The sequence below is a fragment of the Calliphora vicina genome, chromosome 5 (assembly GCF_958450345.1).
Source record: "Calliphora vicina chromosome 5, idCalVici1.1, whole genome shotgun sequence".
NCBI classification, from domain to species: Eukaryota; Metazoa; Arthropoda; class Insecta; order Diptera; family Calliphoridae; genus Calliphora; species Calliphora vicina.
The window spans coordinates 61,503,878-61,524,850 of record NC_088784.1 but is presented as its reverse complement, the minus strand read 5'-3'; the positions used below and the strand labels follow the sequence as shown (position 1 = coordinate 61,524,850).

At 30.1% G+C, this 20,973-nt stretch overlaps 1 protein-coding gene across 1 annotated transcript in view; it reads right to left on the bottom strand.

Moving 5' to 3' along the window:
* Mid1 overlaps positions 1 to 20,973 on the bottom strand; it is a 191,515-nt gene that overhangs the window by 82,866 nt on the left and 87,676 nt on the right. The window contains exon 2 of the mRNA XM_065512788.1: positions 3,762 to 5,168. Within this exon, the coding sequence (XP_065368860.1) occupies positions 3,762 to 5,168 (1,407 nt within the window). The remainder of the gene's footprint in view (positions 1 to 3,761; positions 5,169 to 20,973) is intronic.

Genomic DNA, 20,973 nt, shown 5'->3' with positions numbered 1-20,973 from the left:
AATTTTTTCACATTTTTATTCTCTATTATATTCTTAATAAATCCCAATGAGATGATCAAAAAATTCTGAAATTTGTTTAACAAAATTTTTAAAAATTTGAAAATGGAGTTTTGAAACTGCCGTTAAAAAAAATTTATTTTTTTGTTCATATCTTAGAATAGGTTAATGATATCCTACGAAGACAAAAACTCATATACAAGTAAATATGGACATATTTTAAGTAAAAATGGGCTTTTATTTTAATATTTATCAAAATATGTTAATTTTGTTCCTACATTTCTTGTTCTAGTGGCCTGAGTCACGTTAATGGCCTGGCGAATTTTTAATAACTTTAACATTTTTTGACCAATTTCTGTTTATTATGTCTCATTAGAACGAACATTACGTACACATTTCGATTCTTTTAAATTAAATTACAAAAGTAATTTTTTAATGGCAAAATTTTTACAAAAACTAAAAAAAATTCATTTTTCCCCTTGTAAATGCATCTCAAAACTTCAGAGGGCTTGCGGCACGTGTTATCCCCAACCGATTTACCTAAAATTTTTTCAGGATGATTTTTTTACTAATGTTCACCAAACTGGAGGGTGAGAATGGCCAAAATCCAACTTTCGTTTATTAAGGGCCACCCTAGTACCCCGTCTAACTACTATTATCCATATCCATATACAAAATTTCGGAGTTTGACCAGAAATAAATTAATATTTGTAAAAATCTTATCAAAGCTTTTAAAGAATATGTTCAAATAAGCTTTTGAAAATATATTTCGTTAAAACCAGTGTGTTAAAAAATCGATAAGTTAAAGAAAACCGAAACCGGTCAAATTTACTACAATGATACACCAGTAAAGGTACAAAAATGAATGTTTTTGATCGACATTTTTCGCTTCTTCTCATGTATAAATTTGAAAACATTTAAACTAATATAAATCCAAATTCTTATGTTCCCAACTGTATATTTTGCGTAACATAATTGTACCCATCAAATCAGTGTTATTTCAGTCCTTGCGAGTAACAAATAGAAAAAAGCGAAAAATTGCAAAAAATAAACTTATAGTCTACATAAAGGGGAAAAGTATAAAAAAATAAAAAAAAACATAAACATCACTTTTATGGCCGGATATAAAATACTACACAATACACATTTACACAAACACTAACTCATACAAATACACACTCGTATTGCATGATGTACATACGGGTATAAAAGTATAATTTTCTCGTTGGAGGGTTTGAATTTTTTTTTTGGAACATCAACAATATTAAACCCAAAAACATGTTTTGCGTAGGTGTATATAGTTGATGGAGGGATTTAACTTTGATTTTAGTTGTACGTACCACCGCTGCTGTCCATATGAAAGTTGCTTAAGTCAATTACTAACGTTTCATATTTACGGTCATTTGACAAAAACATCAAATAAAAAAAAAAAATCTGGTAGAAACATAAATAAAACATACACAAGGAAACAACAACATTAGCATCATGAATTTAAAGATTTTTTAATGTTGAAATTTATGAAACAACTCAGCAGTGAATTTTTTACTTCTTCTTCTTTTTTTATTCTAACATGTCAGGGCCATAAAACCGAAGAAAAAGAGATCAACATCATCAACAAAAAAAAAATAAATACTGTAGTAAAATATTAATTGCAGCGCAAAGTTTTTGAAACGAGCCAAAAGAACATAAACATAAAAGAGAAATAACAATTTTTCAAAGATTTAAAATTTGATTTACTTGATCTGAAAAAAAACAGCAAAAAATTGCTGCAACTGATGAATTTAATATATCCTACATCAGTTTATAGCTAAAATAATAAAAGCCTGGAAGTATGCTAATGAAATGTGTGAGAACTAAATTGAATTTGCACAGTGGAAATAATAAACTATTTACCACACAGCTATCCAATATTGCACTTTCTGTTTATATAATGTGCTTATTAAATTGCTTAACATATTATTCTTTTAAATAAATGTATCTTATGTAAAGAAATTAAGCTCTCTTAATATGACGCTTTTTAAAGCTATGGATTTATTACTCTTGCACTTGTATTCTGTCAAACATTTCCAAATGTATAACGAAATCTTTCATTTCGTTTACAATCATCATAAATTATATATGCATTTTATTTGATTTTCTTTTTCCTCCTTTTCAATTTGATTTTATACAATTTAAACAATCATTTTCATCTTTCCCGAAAAAGAAAATGAAATTAAATCCAAATAATCACCAAGATTTTTCTACAATTTCATTTTAACTGTCTCCTAGTCTTAAGTGCTAATTAAACTGCTTTTGTTGCATGCAAATAAGAGCAAAAAAAATGTAAAAAAAAAGAAATCTCAGAAATGTTGCAATCACCAAAGGCATAAGTAACATTTAAAGCAATAAAAACCAGTAGAGATGAAAAATTAATATTAAATTTAATAAAATTTTATTAAAACGCAAATTGTGTCAAGACCATCTTGTTACGGAAACATTTCCTTACTGTTTCACAAATAAAATCACAGTTAGTTTCAAAAATTTCGAATGCTGCTGTTAGCGTTATTGTTACATGTTGCCGAAATGTCAAAACGGAAATGTTTATGTGCTAAACACACGAACAACACAATAATATTTAAAAGACTGTATAATATTTACTAATAGGAGAGAAATTAGAAAATGTAAACAAAAATCAATAGAATTGTACAATTTTGCATGAAAAAAATATAATAAAATGGAAACATTTAACTTATTTTAGATGTTAAGGAATTTTTACCATTATGCCACCTTGAATTATTTCTTGGTTTGTAAAAATTCTCTATCAATTGGTCAACTTTCAGTCGAACCCTACAAAATATCAACGCATTTCATGAGAATATTGCTGAGAGTTAATAGAATATTGCCTAGTTAAAACGTTCATTACACATTTAATGGATAAAATTGATAATATAATCACATATTACTACTTACACCGTGATGTGATTTCAGGCAACTACTTACCACGAAAGGGTTAAAGCAGGTAGTTAAATAAGATCCATATTACGGTAGGATATGGTAACGGATCACTGGACGGTTGGTTTTAAAGTTTGGAAAAGATATATTGAAGTATAGATTGTTATAAATTTTACAAAAGATTTGAATTTCAAACTATTTGAAAGCTGACAAACAGTGGGGTCCATCGAGAAAAATAGGTAATAAATCTGAATCTTCTACACTAATGATCCGCTTGCAAAATAATGCATGAATGAATCGTAGATGTGTACATAGGCTTTAAGAAAATGAAATTTGTGACCAGTCTATTAGAAGACTAGGATGTAAAAGTTGAGTACATCTGGTTAAGAAAACTTTGTACAGCTTGTAACTTGCATAAATATTGACAGATTCCAATGACTGCAACTTTGTTATAAAGCAATTAGAAATGTTAAAAAATATTGCTTATTTCTTAAATATATTGACTGAAGTAGGGTACATGCCTATAACGATCCAAAAATGTCTTATTAGTGATTTTTGAGATATAACTTTCATTGCAACATTATATTGTAAACAACAACGTTTTTTTTTTTGATTCGAAAACATCGAATTTTGTAACAAAGCTTCCTATTCGGGAAAATATATTTTTTTTGTAAACTGGTATAATTACTACAACTTGTTACACAATTATCTGATAATCTTCAAACACATTTTGTTTATAACAGTCATTTCCCTTTCACATGAATTATGTTTCCGTACTAGTTTCATAACTATTTGATTACGTTAATTTCAGTATCACAAAATTTGCCACTCACCTTGCAGTCATCACATTGATGTATAATCGAATAAACTTGACGACAATCGAAACGAAAAAGTATAGCCGTTAGACCACATGTGATTCTCGATGCGAGCGCATCCAAATCCATTAAGTCCTGCAGGACACGCAAACACCCAGTACCGCCACTGAGTGTGGCATTCAATGCCATCGTATGCAATGCACTGTACACGTTACGTTCGCAACAATTACGCAAACGCAGATGACGTAATTGAGCCAAACGATCGCTGGGCGTCAGAAAGTGGCACAAGTGCGAGGGCATTGTTGTCTCACTATCGCCCAAATATTCAAGGCACTGTTGTTGTTGTTTCTCCGGTGGTGGTATTTTCAAATACTGATCACTGTTGTCATTGTTGGCAGCAACCGCATGGCTTTTCATTGTGAAGGAAGTGTTAAAGCGTTGTTGTGAATTATTGATATTGTTTATGCTTTGATATCTCCTATTATTATTGTTGTTGTTGTTATTACTGTTGCTGTTGCCTGCATGCAGTTTTTTCAAATGATTATATTTCAATTCAAAGTGATTACTATTGTAGTTGCTGTTGTTGTCATTGTAATTTGTTGCTGTCAGCTTCATTTTGACAATATTATTATTGTTGTTATGCTGTTGTTGCTGCTGATTCAATTGCATGACAACAGCGGCAGCTGCTATGGCAGCATCATTAAACTGATGATGATGGTATTGATGATCGCCATCATCATTGTATTGATCTTGTTGATTTTGTTGGGTATTTGTGGCAGCTTCATCTTGTTGCATTAACATGTCATGCAATAATTCATAGTCTTCACTCGAATGCAGCGTGGACAACGCCTGAGACTGAGAGTCATTGTGTGCGGCCCGTTGGGACATTGTGACATTCGTAGTTGTAGATCTAGAGGCAACATCACTGTGATTTGATGTTGTTTCTTTGGAATTTCTTCGTAGTTTAGCCATTTTATTATTGTTTGTGTTATAGTTGTTTATTTGATAATAATTAAAAGGATTTAAAAGTTTCATAAAACTCTTGTTGTTGTTGTTGCTATTATTATTATTATTATTATCATCCATATTTTTGTTGTTGTTGTTATTATTATTATTATTTGTATTCATACTATGACTAATAGTTGGCTGACTATTTCTTAACTTAATATTAAAGGTGTTTGTTGTTGTTGTATAACCTACTAATTTATTTAATTTATTATCGCTTTTATTTTTATTTTGTTTACTATTATTGTTATTATTATTATTCGAATTGTTGTTATTATTATTAATTAAATTATTAATCATATTATCCTTATTTAACTTATTTGTAAATGGCGTTTCTTCTTTACACGATTTGAGACACGTTGGCGGACCAGGGCCCTCATCGACCCGTGCAACAGGCAGTGTACCAGCTGAGCATTCACCCTGTTAATAGAAATATAGAAAAACAAAACATAATGTTAAACAAATCTTGATCATTGTCAAATAACAAATAATATAATATGAATTTATGTCATGTCATCGTTGTTCGTTTCGTTTATTTAGGATCTACAAATTTTGCATAAAACAAGTAAAAAAGTATGGTCGGTCAAGCCCGACCATATAATAACCTACACTAAGTAAAAGAGCAAAAACATTTTTCTTTTAAAATTTCAATAATTTATATTTTTGAGTGATTTTCGGAAGTGGGCCTTATATGGGGGCTATGACCAATTATGGACCGATCACCATGAAATTGGGTAGTGTGATTTATGTCTATATGAAAGTTTATTATGTTGAATTTTGTGAGTATATCAACGTTAAAGTTAAAGTGATTTTCGGAAGCGGGTCTATATGGGAGCTATGACTAATTATAGACCGATCGTAACAAAATTTGGTGACATGAATTTTGTATGTATAAAACTTATTTGGAGCGCAATTTGTGGAGATACATTTATAAATTAAACATTTATGACCGATGAAGTCCAATTTCGGAAGGACATTTGTATGGGGGCTAGGTGAAATAACGGACCGATTTCAGCCAGTTTCAATAGGCTTGGTTCTTGGGCCGAGAAAATAATATGTACCAAATTTTATAGAAATATCTTCAAAATTGCGGCCTGCACTCTGTGCACAAAGTTTACATGGAAGCCAGCCAACCAGACGGACAGACGGACATCGTTTAATCGACTCAGAAAGTGATTCTAAGTCGATCGGTATAATTTAAGGTGGGTGTTAGACTAATATTTTTGGGCGTTACAAACATCTGCACAAACGCATAATACCTTCCCCACTATGGTGGTGTAGGGTATAAATATCTAATGAGCTACGAGATTAAAATAATGTAATTTAGTTTATTGTATCCTTCACCACCATAGTGGGGAGGATATATTGGGTTTGTGCTGATGTTTGTAACGCCAAAAAATATTAGTCTAACGTCCATTTTAATGTATACCGTTCGATTTAGAATCACTTTCTGAGTGGACTAAACGATGTCCGTCCGTCTGTCCGCCTGGTTGGTTGTCCATGTAAACAGTATGCGTAAAGTACAGGTTAGAATGTTAAAGATTTTCCTATAAAATGTTATACTTGTTTTTTTGGTTTGTTCAAGGAAATTGGCAGAAATCGGTTCATTACTTCATCTAGCCTCCATGCAAATGATCTCCCGAAATGGGACTATATAGTTCATAATTTTTTAATTTATTTAGTCATCTACACAAATTTCGCTCCAAATAAGTTGTATATATACGGAAGCCACGTCATGACGATCGGTCTATAATTCAAATTGCTCATATACTCGTTGTAGTATAATACGGGCTTGACCGACTATACTTTCTTACTTGTTTTTAGGTTACAGAAAAGGGTGACATTAGCTATATATCTTTGAAATTTTAAAAAGTTTCTATGGACAAAATTCTCAAAAATTAAATATTCCTGCTCAGAAAAAGTATCATTTTACAAATAATTAAAATAATTCTTATTATTGGGTGTAATTTTTGAGTGGTTAGTTGTTAAGATGTCATTATCAAGATAGGTCTGTTTAATGTTACTATACAAAAATCATATTCATATTTATAAGAAATTAATGCTTTTAACAGGATGTTGATCCTATAAATCGAGCAAGACTATATTACAGTGAAAGATGTAGCATATTTTCGGGGTTTAGGGCAAAATTATTTGAAAAGAACAGTATACGCTTACCAAACTACATTTTTTTCAGAAAAGAACACAAATAATAAGGCATCATTTACGCCAGAAAAGAAAACGCCAATTCTTAGTGAGGCAGAATCAAAGTTTTTCGGAAATCAATCTGTAATTTCTAAACGGCTGGTCCGACCAGCATAAAATTTGACGTTTGCGTAGCCAAGGAGTATTCGTGTTTAAGTTATTAAAATGGGCCCCACAAATGCTCCAGAGGCGGCGCTGATAAAAAATAGGTCACATTCCGAAGGGCGTAGGTGCGACATATTAGAAAAATAGGTCATGTTTTTTCATACCAAAATATTCTACTCAAATATACCTTACAGAAAAATATAAAATTGTTATATGCTCTTAAAGAAAGATTATTGTTAATAAAAAATAAGTTAAGTCACCTTTTCGCCCAAAAAACAGCCAAAATCAAAAAATTTTTGAATATTTGAATATTTTTAGATAATGTTCTGAAATCTTTGTGTATTATTCATAATATAGTTGTCTAACTAAAAAAAAATCGAGTCAATTCGGTCCAAAAGTATGACCTATATTTTAAAAAAAACAATCCAAGGTTTGGCAAAATTTTAAAATTTAAATTTTGAAATGCCTATAACTCGGAAATTATTAGAGATAAATATCAGACGCAAGCGTCAAAACCTAGCCTAGTGCTTTCCAAAAATATTAAAATCTTTGAAACCGTATGGCAAACAAAAAAATTGCACGTGTTAAAAAATGTTACATGTCGAAGGTTCCCTACTTTGAGCCAAAATAGCGCCACCTCTGGAGCATTTGTAGAACCCATTTTAATAAAATGGGCTATGGCCACGTTTAATTTTTTTCCGATCGTACCATCCGTTTAGAAATGCCAGATTTATTTCCAAAAAATTTTGATTCTGCCCCACTGTGCTTGTATTACTAACATTTATATTTAGTTTCACATTTTTCACTACTCTACCAATAGGTGGAATAGTTTTATATTATTTCTGTAATAAAGCATATTTAAAACTAACAATTTAATGGAACTGTACAACAACTTTCTGCTCAACAATTTTTTGTCACCACTATATTAATTTTTTACCTTCATCTTGAGCTGAGAGCAATTGAATTCCATGTAAAAGAAAAAACAAGGCATTTAATGAAATATACTCGTGTAGCACAAACAAAATATAAAACAGTTCAAAGTTAATTGCATCCATACAGAATGTGAGTAAAATAGTACTATTCACAAAAATTATGAATAAAAGTTTCTCCACCATTAGCAGAAAGATAAAATTTCATTGGGTGTGCATATTTTGTTAATATTAAGGAAAAAAGTACCATAAATTCGCCTATCCTATCTATCTAAGTTTATGTTTGTAACTTTATTCATTTAAAATATTAGAAAAGTTGATATAAATCTTTGTTCATTTCTGTCTACCTTCAATCTGGAATTCCAACTAACATTTAGTTTATTTTTGTGTGCCTGGATGAACCAATGTTTGACGTTTAATTATACCCTACACCAGCATAAAGTTAATTTTTCTTATAGACGACTTTATTTTAAAATAGAACTTTTGCTTTTATTTGAAAAAAGCTTCAAAACTTTTTCCAACATATACATTCAAATAGAAACAAGAAATTTAAAAAAAATAAAAAAACATAATGTACATTAGAGTTCAAAACAAAAAGCGTTTTATTGAAATAATAAAACAACATTTTAAATTATGTATGTATGTATATTTGAAAATTGTAAAACAATTGGTACCAAATTCGAAATAATAGTAAATTTTATGGACTTAAAATCGACTTTAAGGCTTTTGTAGTTAGGCTGAAAATGTTATCTAACATGTATACCTAGTAGGGTATTCAAACGATTAACCGTTAATCGGTTAACCGATTAATTTTTGTCGGTTAACTGTTCGAATAATTCAAAAATGCCGATTTTCAAATAACAAATAAACCGATTAATTTGTGTCGGTTAACCGATTAACCGAAATTTCTTATTTTTGCAGTTTAACATATTTTTTTTTGATTTATTTTTCCGTTTTAATTTAAATGCAAATGTCAAAGTAAAATTTCATATTTTTTCGAACATCCAAGAAACATGTTTAGTGAGTATAACAACTGACATATTTAATTTGCATGTATTTGACGGATGAGAACATGATAATAGACGAAACTGGAAACACTACTGAAACGAGTCTTTTACCAGAACTTATCGAAATTAGTAAAAGTATTAAAAATCTAAAAAAATTCAAAAAGGACTCCAATGGTGAAATCAATTTTCTGAAGACCCCAGATATCTTCGGGATCCAAATCTAAAATCGGTGCACAAATGGCTGAGATATGAGGAAAAATTTAGGACAACCTCGATTTTTGACATATATCTGGATTACTAAGTCATTAATATAGACAATATGGATATCTACTGATAGATATCCCAAAGACCTTTACAACGACGGATATAAGACCATAGTAAGTTGGACCTAGAATGGGTCAAAATCGGTAAAAAATATTTTTTAACCCGAATTTTTTTTCACCAAAAAATTTAAAAACAAATTTGTTTTTCTAAAATTTTAGAACAAATTAAAAAAACGACTTATATACACTACACCAAATTTTACTTCAAAATACAAATTTTAAATTTTTTAGGTAAACAACATTTTTTTTCCAAAGTCGTTTTTTTAATTTTTTTTAAATTAATAAGATTCGGCACAGCCGAGTATAACTCTTTTACTTGTTTTCTATGTTTTTGTTCATTTTATTAATAAAATACTTAAATAAGAACACAAAATCCATAGTTTTATTATCAGTTTTAAATCTAAATAGAAATTATTCGGTTAATCGAATAATTTAAAATTAACCGATTATTAACCGATTAAATCTATACCCCGATTAATTATTTGCTCGATTAACCGATTAAACCAGAAACCCGATTAATTGAATACCCTAATACCTAGCTACTATTTTATAGTACATAATGAAAATCTAACCTCTTTAAAAAATCACATTCATTTCACCATACTCACATGTGGACAACAATATTTCCTTGAAAATATGTACATAGAATCTAAATAACAAAACAATAGTAAAAACGCATTGTGTTTTTTAGTTAATCTCTAAAGACGTTTAAATAACAATTAAAAATCAACACCAAAAAAGAACGAGAAACAAAAACAAATCTTGCCACTTTTCATAAAAAAAATCATAACCTAAAGAACACTAAATAAAGAAGATGTTGAAGACCAGTAAGAACAACAACAACGACGACATCATCATCATCATCATTCATTCACACTTGCAACACTTGTCTAATGCAACAACATATATACATACATATGGATATGTATAATGCTCGTACATACATACATATTTATATATGTATAGTAGATTAACAAGTGTGCATAGTGAATGCATTGTTGTTGCAGTTGTTCTTGATGTGGCCTATGGTTAAGTGGTTGTAGTGCCACTCATAGTGTTGGAGATCTAAAGGTCCTTCTCCTTTGGTTTAGGTAAATCTTTAAACTGTTAAACAAAACAAAAATTAAAAACGATGACAGCTAAGAATAGCAAAATAAAACAAGTAAGAGTTTTATATTCGGCACAGCCGATTCTGATATACATACATAGGTGTTATATGGGTGGTAGGGTCAATTATGGACCCTAAACACAAAAAATAACAAAAATGTGTGTTCAACTACGAAAATTATCTATTCAATAATTTTTGTATTTGAAATTCAACCAATAACGAAAATTGTATATTCAATTGTCAAAATAATCAAATTCAAAACTCAAAATTCAATAGAAAATATCAAGAAATTTTGTTTTTGAGCAAATGAATACTTGATTTAATTATGAAATAATTGAAACCAGTTCAATATGTGACAAATATTTGAATTGAAACGGTTTAAGAAATAGTTTTTTCTGTGTAAGCAATAACAAACATAATGCAGAAACTCATTCAATTATAAACTAGCCCCTGCAGTAGCTAGATCATCTTAGAATTTTATATTGACCCAGATTTTATATACTTTGGAATGGCAATAGAAGTAGACTTTTCTTCCAAGAAAGAATGAATTTATTATAAGACTTAAAGGGACGAAACGTAAAATTTGGTAAAGTTTTTAAACCTTTACTCTTCCGTATTCGATAATATATGTTATAATTTATTTTCGTGACCATACACAATTTTAAGTTCTCTAGAAATTCGCTTTAGTTTGGTTTTTATGTAGGTTCATAATTCATATTTTTTAATAGATGCGTGCAAAATCCTAACCCCCTGTCTATACTTGATACATTTTTATCATGATAAACGTCAAAATGGTTGTCAAGATAAAAAATTATCAGGTATAGTCTCCATTTATTAGTATTATTGTTTCATTATGACAAAATTGTCAGTGCTTTTGCTAAGACAACTTTGTCTTGACAACAAATGTCATTTATTGTTATGATAAATATTTGTCAAGTATAGACAGGGGGTAAAGTAAAACTGTTAATAACGTCAGAACTGTTAGACTATTTTATAAATTTTGAACTCATGTATCATAAAGCTAATGAAAACGTCTCATCAAAAGAATAATGGATATCTGAAAAAAGCTATCTTACACTTTCGAGAGATTGAGCCAGTTTTTGTGCATATTTATCATTTATTATTAACCAAAATTGGATTTTTGTGCCAATAAAACTTCATTCATATGAGGGAAGTTCTGCTTTACTTCTTTAATTGAAAAAAAGTGCTGCTGAAGAACACCGTTTGCTGACCAAAGCTTATGGTGAATGTGTTTCATCGGTTTCAACGTGCAGAAGTGGTGATTTTGTTAAGGAAGACAAAAGTGCACAGGCCAGCCAAAAAAGTTTGAAGACCAATAATTGAAGGCATTACACCATGAAGATTGTTGTAAATCTCAACAAGAGCTTGCAAAATCATTGGGGGCTACTTAAACAGCAATTTTAAAATTTTTGCGAGCATGTGGATTCATCCAAAAACAGATAAATTTTGTTGGACCAAAAGGGTCCTATCTATTTTGAGCTGCTGAAATCGTATCAGACCATCAAAGGGAACATGTAATGCATGCAACTGATTCTTTTGAAGCGAGCATTGCCCAGGATATGAGGCCAGACATAAAATCGTAATATTCCATTATGAGCAGTTCTTTTGGCTCGGAATCCTATACATTGAATAGATTTATATCATATATAAGGAGTGGGATCGAAAAAATCTTAACATACATAAATGTTAATAAAAAGAAAGCACAGTTTTTATTTTTTTATTTTATTCAAATTATTATTAGAAGTTATAAAAAATATTATTTTTATAGTTCTAATCAATAGTGATGAATTTATGAACCTTTTCCGGAAACCCTTCCCTTTTATAGAGCTTTCTGTCACTTTGTTCGAACAGGTAGTCCATCTCAAGTGTTAGTACGTCTTTTTGTGCTCTTCAATTCTCTATTAACTCAAGGCCTTGCTTACCATAGTTACAGGATGCCAAATCAGGCTAAAAATAATTGAAAACATTATAAATGGAAGCATTATCTTTTGTAAACATTCCTTGATGTATTTATAGAGTCCTTAGTAGCAAATATTTGGGTTCTTTTACGGCAATCATCAGAAACATAAAAATACCCAGGAAGCTGCGAAAAAATTTTCAGAGCATACGTTTCGTCATTCATTATGCAGCTGGTATATTTTTTTTATAAAATTTGACTTGTATTTCCGAGCTCGGTCTTTGTCCTCTAAATTTGTAGATGAGTTCCTGTCAGTAACTTTTTGAGTCTTGTATATTTTCAACCGAGCACTGAGCGAACCGGACTGCTTTCCTACCGAATGTATTGGGAGCTCTTTTGAAAATGCTTTCTATTTACTGGCTTTAAAAATATCATGTGGGCCATTCCTTCTACCTGAACCAGATTTTCTATCAACAGAAATGTTCTCCCGGTTCTGTTTAGTAATATTGGAATCAATTTGATGGCAGTTCCTTGATAGTTTGGCCAAGTTTTTGTAGGACGAACTTGGGTTTTGTCGAAAATATTTAATACTTTCAGTAAGCACAGGTTTTTTGATCTCACTATCTATCTACGTCTTTTTTATGTAGCCTAAATCTGTTGGGATGAAAAATCTAAGGCTTCAAAAATAATCCTATGGGTCGCACTGAGGAAAAATGATTTTAGTTTTAAGTTAAAAATTCGCTATAGATAAGCTGAAGCATGTTTCCATTTCGATAAAAAATATAAGTAAAAATCTATATACTATCTATCTTTTGAGCAAAACAAATTTTTAAAAAGGGCCCATTTTGAAAAAAAGATAGATTTTGCAAAAAAAAGTCAAAAATTGTATGTGTTGAGTTACAAAATATTTATTTTGATAGATATCGAACTTGCATCCCACTAAAGCTACGTTTCCGCATACACCGTAATCATCACCGAAAACGAAATTCCGTACATTGGCACCGAAAAAAAGTTCGTTTCAGAAATCGGCAACGAAAATTGAGAACGAAACGGCACCGATCAGTAACGAAAAACCTGTCATTTGGGGCCGGAACGAAAACAACTTCAAGTAGGTTGTTTTCGGTGCTGAAGAACGAAATTATTTTAATTATTTTTTTATTTCAAATTAAAAGAAAATCAAATCAAATAAAAAAAATAAATTTTCTTTATTGGAAGTGGAAGATGTAATAGATTTTGTCAAAAATAATGAAATTCTATTTAATTTCCAAATGACAATTAAAAAAAATAATTTCGTTTCTGTTTTATGCCGCAACTCACCCAACTGAAACGAAAAGAATTCAGAAACGTGACGGTAAGGAACACCAACGTTTTTCAGTTTCAGTGTATGCGGAAACCCAGCTTAAGCGACCTCATAGGTCCTGAAGGAAAATATCTAAGCTTTATTTTAAGAAAAAATAGCCCATTTTAAAAAAAGTCAAAAAAGTTTTAGATATCGGAAAAAAATATAAAAATTTTTTATTTTTTTTTTAAATATTTTTTTTCGAGATTGAAGAATGAGCTATTTGGGACACATTTTGGAAGAAAAATAGGTAATAAATTACATGGAAAAGAAAAAACACCTTGGACATAATGTAAAATTTTGACTCAGAGAGTTCTCGACCGATCTTGTTGAAAAATTGTGTCTGAGTTAATATCCAAACACCTTAGTGCAAATTTCATCCCGATCGGAATACATCGATTTCAAAATTTGGTTCACTTAATATGAAATGCCCCATATATATCTTCCTAATCATTTAAATTTTTTTTCATTTTTTGTTTGTAAGTAAGCCAATTGTCTTTGATGATATACTCAGATGAATATTTCGCAAATTAAAAATTTGTTTCGTCAAGATAGCAAAATTACATTAATGATTTGGTATATTTGCATCCAAATTTCGAACATTGTTAACGTACAAATTTAATATTCACATTAATATGTTCTATTTGGCCCATAGTGCAGTGGTTTAGGGTTTGAAAAAAAAATTTACACAATAAACAATCATCACGATTCCTTACTACAACCTATTATTATTTGATGTTTTTGTTTTCAACATGTATGAATGTTGCATGTTAACAAATATTTACATGGCAATAATGTGTTATTGTTGTTTACTAGGTTGCTGCAGAAGTACAGATGAGAACTTAAACAAACTACACTTGAAATGGAATGCAAATTGTACGCTCTATAGCATTTTTAATCAGTCAAAACTTCTAACGACTTATGGTGATCGTGTAAATGGACATCGTTTTCGCCCGTAAAGTTAACAAGCGGCGAAAAATACCCAGCAGATAAATTTACCTAAAGGTAACTTGACATTAATTTCAAATCAAAATTATCAAATATTTTACTCCATAAGTAACTAAGCACCGATAGATATCTATTTCTTGAAATTACGGGCATTATTGCTCGTTCTATATTATAAGTCAACACGCAAATGCATGATAAATCATGTTGTTTCATTAATGATGTAAATATTAGTGAATCAGAAAATTTTAATGTTTTTGGAATGACACTACTGCACAAATGTTCAATTGCCCTAATCAATTCTAGACTATTATTTGTATCTCTTGCCAAATGACAAGATTGTAGTGAACATTATTGTTAGAGTACCGTGAAAATCGTTATAAACTTTTACAAGAATCTTTCTCTTGTCGTTATACAAATGTCATATCAAGATTACATATTTAGAACGTTGGACGGAGATGATGACTATGATAGTTCTGCAGATGATGGATGAAGTGTATAAAATATGAAAAGACATATGAATGTTTATATAAACTTGTAGGAAGCTATGAAACACAACAATAACGTGTTGTAATGTGTTTTTTTTGTGCTTTAACGAAAACAAAAACAAAAAGGTGCAAAAAATCATAAAAATGTGTATGTAAAATAAAGAGAAATGATGATTGTCCCTACACTGCAGTTTTAAATTTTTTTTTGTACTGCACTTTGCTTGAGTTGTCTAATGCAACATGTTTATAGTTATATATACATGAGTATGTGTGCAGTATATTGCATAATATATTTAAATATGTATGAGTGTAGGTTTGTTTTATAAGAAATATTTGTTGGCACTAAAACAAAATATAGTGTGGCATATGATAAGTAATACAAAGTGATATAAATTAATGAAATATTTTACTAATGTAACCAAAACTGTAGGCAACCCATTGTTATAGGTCCCCCTGTATGCCAACTAATATTTAAGAGTATGAGCGCATTGTTGGTTGGTGAAAAAAAAAAATAAACGAAACTGCCTTGTAGCTGTTGCCAAGAATAAGCATAATTGTTTGTCACTTGATGGGGTCCTTAAAATTTACATCGTCTGTCTACTTGTACTCGTCCCGCCATTACCTCTAATTCAACATGGTTCTCAGCAAGCACTCATATGTATATTAGGGTGGTCTTTATTTTACAATCTTTCGATTTTCGATGCTTCCAAGAGTAAACATTTCTAACGTCATCTTAATACCAAATGCTGAAGATTTTAGTTAAATCGGATCAAGTTTGTTGTCAAAGTATCATTATTTTCAAAAAAATTCTAAAATTAAATGATGAGAAAAACAATTTAATTCAAAATAGTTTTTGGGTAGATGTTCAAATATGTATAATATACATATGTATGTATGTATATCATAAAATGTCAAGCATATTTCAAATCACAAATTTCACATTTTCAAATTTGATTCTGATACAATTCTAATAAATGATAAATAAGGATTAAAAATGCAAATTTGAAAAGTTTTACCTATTTTCTAATATGTTATTGCAGATTGTTTGTTATGTACGATTTTGTAATTTTAATTTCAACAACATTATTAACCCTTTTATATCTGGGGTCAAAATTGTCCATGTTGTTTACACTAAGGAAAAACTACTTTTTCCAGCATCGTACGTTTACAATTTGTAAACAAACGGTTGGACGAAACGAAAAATGTCGATACAAAATTAATTTTTGAACATGTTTTACATGGCCATATCAAATTTAAAGTTCCCCCAGAATTTTTTTGGTTCTTACATAGGTTCAAAGTTAATTTTTTTAGTAAAGGGCCTTTCATTAAGCGATTCCTATCTTTAAATTTAAATAAAACGAAGTGTGTTATTTAAGGCCCATCGATGTAATTATGTATGGAATATAATATCGTTCAAATGTCCGCCGCGGCTTTGCAAAATGTAAAATTTTCCATACTGTGGCGAATAAGACAGGCTGACTTTGACCGATGGCATGCTTATGTTGGCTTTGAGAGCCACTCTGGTTTATGGCTTATTCGCATTAAAATGCGACTGCAAAAAACAACACAATAAAAAGTATATCGGGGTCGAATCGCACAATCTTGGTGGCCAGTTCACATCACCTCCACGTGAGATGACCATGGCCATGAATCGCTCGTGCAGAATTTGTGGCACGTAGTGACGTCCTGTTGAAACCAACGTCATTCTCAAGGAAATATGGACCGATGACGCCGGAAGCATAAAGTCCACATGCAGGAAGCTTAAAGTCGGGAATACTTTTAGATCTCATGTAGTTTGGTATCGTCCAAAATTTGACAACTTTGTTTATTCCCATTCATTTACAAATGTAGCACCCATTTTGATAAAACAATTTCAACATTTTCAGATATTGTTGGCTGAACAAACTGAATAAATGATAGCCACTTCGACAGATATACATACCTTCAATAATATGGCTGCTAACATCTGTCAACGTTCAGATGTCCCTATTAGAAGACCCTTTAGATGCTTGAAAAATAGATAAAAAAATAAAGCTTGGAACGGGTATGGTTCGATGACTTATCGAAAAATCCTCCCGGTTATGAATCAAGTTCAATTCTATTGGACCACAACTAATAAAAATAACAATGTAATGTTTTAATTAGGTTTCATTGACACATGATAACCTAAAGTCATAAATATGAACCGACTTTTTAAAAAACCGGTTTTTAGGTTAACCGACATCGAAAAAACTGGTTAAACCGGTTAACCGTCATATATGTGTAGAAAACATAAAATGTACAATAAAGTTATAAAGCTTTAAATTTTTTAATTTTTAGTAGTTAGGAATGGTTAATATTAAATAACTATAAATATACAAAAGTGCTAAGTCCATTTATTTTATAAAAATTTCAAAATTATTATCGCAGTCAAATGGAATTGAGTATAAATATGTTACTAAATATAAAATACTTGTTTTAGTTATTGGTAAATTTCAACCAAAAAATGTAAATCACTTTTTTAATTTAATATTTGATAACTTTGAAATTTATTTTCACCTCTACTTTCTGATATGAAAGACAAAATGTTCCAAGTCCCAAAAATGGATCTATAATTTTTAATAGTTTCATTATGTGCAAAAAAGTTTTTAAGTAAACTCATCGTCCTCTATTATTTAGAATCATTGTAATTCTTAAAAATATTAATCTAAAGAGGTTTGTATTGTAAATCAGCAGTATAGGTTTCAAATCAGACCAATAATGTGTATACAATGAATATTAAAAATGCACAAAAACGTGAGATTTATCAATTTTAGTCCCCAATTTTAAAAACCGGTTAACCGAGTGATAAAAACCGGATAAACCGGTTAACCGAAAATCAACATTTTAAATTAACCGGTTCGCAAAAAACCGAGATTTGGAAGAAAAACCGGTTTTTCGGTTAACCGGTTTATAAACACTATCTATCCCCACGCTTACCAATATTATATAAAATTTAGAATAGGAAATATGGATGAAATTTTATAATTTATTTTGGGAAATCAATTATAATTCTATATTTAAACACCTTACCCATCGGTTTAAATAAAACTATTTTTAGTTCGACATTGCTACCTTGACCCGAAAAACAATTTAAGACATTGAAAGCATACAAAATTTGAAAAAGTACAAAATTAGGGTCACCCTAATGCATACGTGCATAGAAATACATGTGTATTTTTTTTATTTGTTCCTTCAACAAATACACTCTCTCTCTCACTTGTACTTACTACATACATTCATTCTTTCATTCATTCAGTTTAGGGTTTTTGATGCAAAGTGTTTGTGTTGTGCAAAACAACGACAACAACAACAATAACAGCAGCAGCAACAACAATGTGGAAAGAAAGTGAAGTATGTCAAATGTAAATGTCACTTAAATATTTTTTTTCTATTTATCCTCAACAATAAACCAAGACCATTGAGAGAAAAAAAAGACAATAGAATTTTGTGTATGTTTTGGTAGTGCTTTTTAAATGACTGGGCTTGAAGCAGTGAAAATAAAAAATAAATAACTGGGCTTAAAGAAGTGTACAATATAAACAAAAACACTTGAGATTTATTAGACATTGAATATTAAAATCTAATTTCATAGTAAATCAAATATAGGAGGTTGGTTTTCTTTTGTTGTTTAGCAATTGCAAGTAAAGAGGTACATAATGCCGAATTATGTATGAACCTATACATATAATCTACTAATTTTAGGGAGGTAACTATTTTCTAGAACCTAACAAAGTAGCTCTACAAACGGCAGGGTCTTGTCGACATGCTGTGACTTACAGCCAGTGTAATGACTTACATTATAGAGATCCTTAAAAAATTGATTAGCATTCGATGGGTCTTATTGTTTTATAGAATATTTGATTTATTTGAAGCGTTAAAAAATATGTAAATAGAAATATTTAAAAAAAATCTCTTTCTGGAACGGATTATCGTTGTCCAATTGTCTTCAAATTTAGCTGCAGATAGTTTTAACTACTAAAGAACAAAATATAACTCATTGAAAAATATTGTACACCTATCCCTCGATTTACACGATACTTTTTTTACACGATTTCACTTTTACACAATTTTTTTGGTTTTCATGTATATCGAGGAATATTCGTTGGATAAATTATTTTGTTTTTCAGTAAATAATCAAACATATTTATATAATGTATGGCTAAAATTTATAATATTAGATTGTGTAAAGTATGTTGGGTTGACTCATACTGCACTCAGGCAATCAACGCTCAAAGGCTGTTGAAAAAATTTGTGGCCAGATGTAGTAGAAAATGTTATACTATCTTGTCAATCCTTGGAGTTGGCACATACATTGGAAGGAGAAGATTTTGATGATTTTGAGCAGGTGATATTGAAGAATATAAGCCGAAGGATATCATAAGGTCGGGCTTGCCCGACTATTCCATTTTACTTGTTTATTAAAAAGTAAAGAAAAGCAGCGAATTTCACAACGGTTTTTGTTATATTTTTTCGAATGAATATTAAAATAAAATACAAAAAATCAAATATGTAATGTAAATTTAAAATATTATTTAACACTTAAGTTGTGAAGATAGAAGGATGAAATTTTGGAATATGGTATTCAATATTTGGATATTTAACTCACTATTTCTTTGAAAAAAAATTATTGGAAATCTAAAAGGATATTCAAGGATAAAAATTTTAAAGAATATTTTTGACATCTTCTGGTCCTTTCAGGATAAAATGAAAGTAATACGAAATATTTTACAACTCTTGTTGATCATTTGACACCAAATTTGGTATAGTAGGATGATTTTAAAACATTTTTTTTAAAATTTACTCCTCTGAAAACTTGAAGTTTTTTTAAAAGGAAACAGGATCACGAAATAAAAAACTGAAAACGCAGTTTTTCTCCTTTTAATTTATTGTTTCAGACGTTCATTCACATTGTTCAGACGGTTCGTGTCTAATATTGAGTGTCGTACGGTGTAATAGTCCTTGAGAAGATCTACGAAGATTAAGCTACAGAGGGTAAATTTTTGTTTCTAAAAATTTTAAATATATTGTCGATAAAGCTTTATATTTTTATAAAAAGAGGACAAACAATTTAAGCAAACTTAGTTTGGTGGACTCTTGGCTGTATTATTGCCAAGTATGAATATGCTGTTGATGACATCATTGTTAGAGGGCCCACTGATATTCAGAATATTTGGAGGTCAATTAAAAAATTTGGTCTGTTGGTAATACAATCGAAGCTATATTGTTCAGTACTTGTGTTTTTCCTAAATTCTTCTTTTATTGCAGAATATATTTACTCTGTATAAGGTCCACATTCGAAAGTTACTTCATAAAAATCTGAAATATTGGTATCTAAAAACAGTTTCATATAGAAAGAAATCACGCGACTTAATTTCGAATTATTTAATGTTTTTTTTTGTAAAGTGAAGGGAACAGTAACTTAATTGTATGTCCACAAGTGTACATATGTAGATTAGAGTGCTCCAAGATTGTATGGACGAAAAAAACTTTCTAGGTACAGGCCGTCCCCCCCTCTAGAATTGTTCTATGTATTGTAGAAACACGTTGTGTAAAATATTAGGATGATAGGATAACGTTAACTGGTGGCGCAACGACGCTGAAGTTTTGAGGTGCATTTACAAGGGGAAAATATGAAATTTTTTCAGTTTTTGTAAAAATTTTGCTATTAAATAATGACTTTTACAATTTAATTTAAAAGAATCGAAATGTGTACGTAATTGTCGTTATAATAAGATATAAAAGACAAAAATTGGTGAAAAAATGTTAAAGTTATTAAAAAATCGCCAGGCCATTAACGTGTCTCAGGCCACTAGAACAAGAAATTTATGAACAAAATTAAC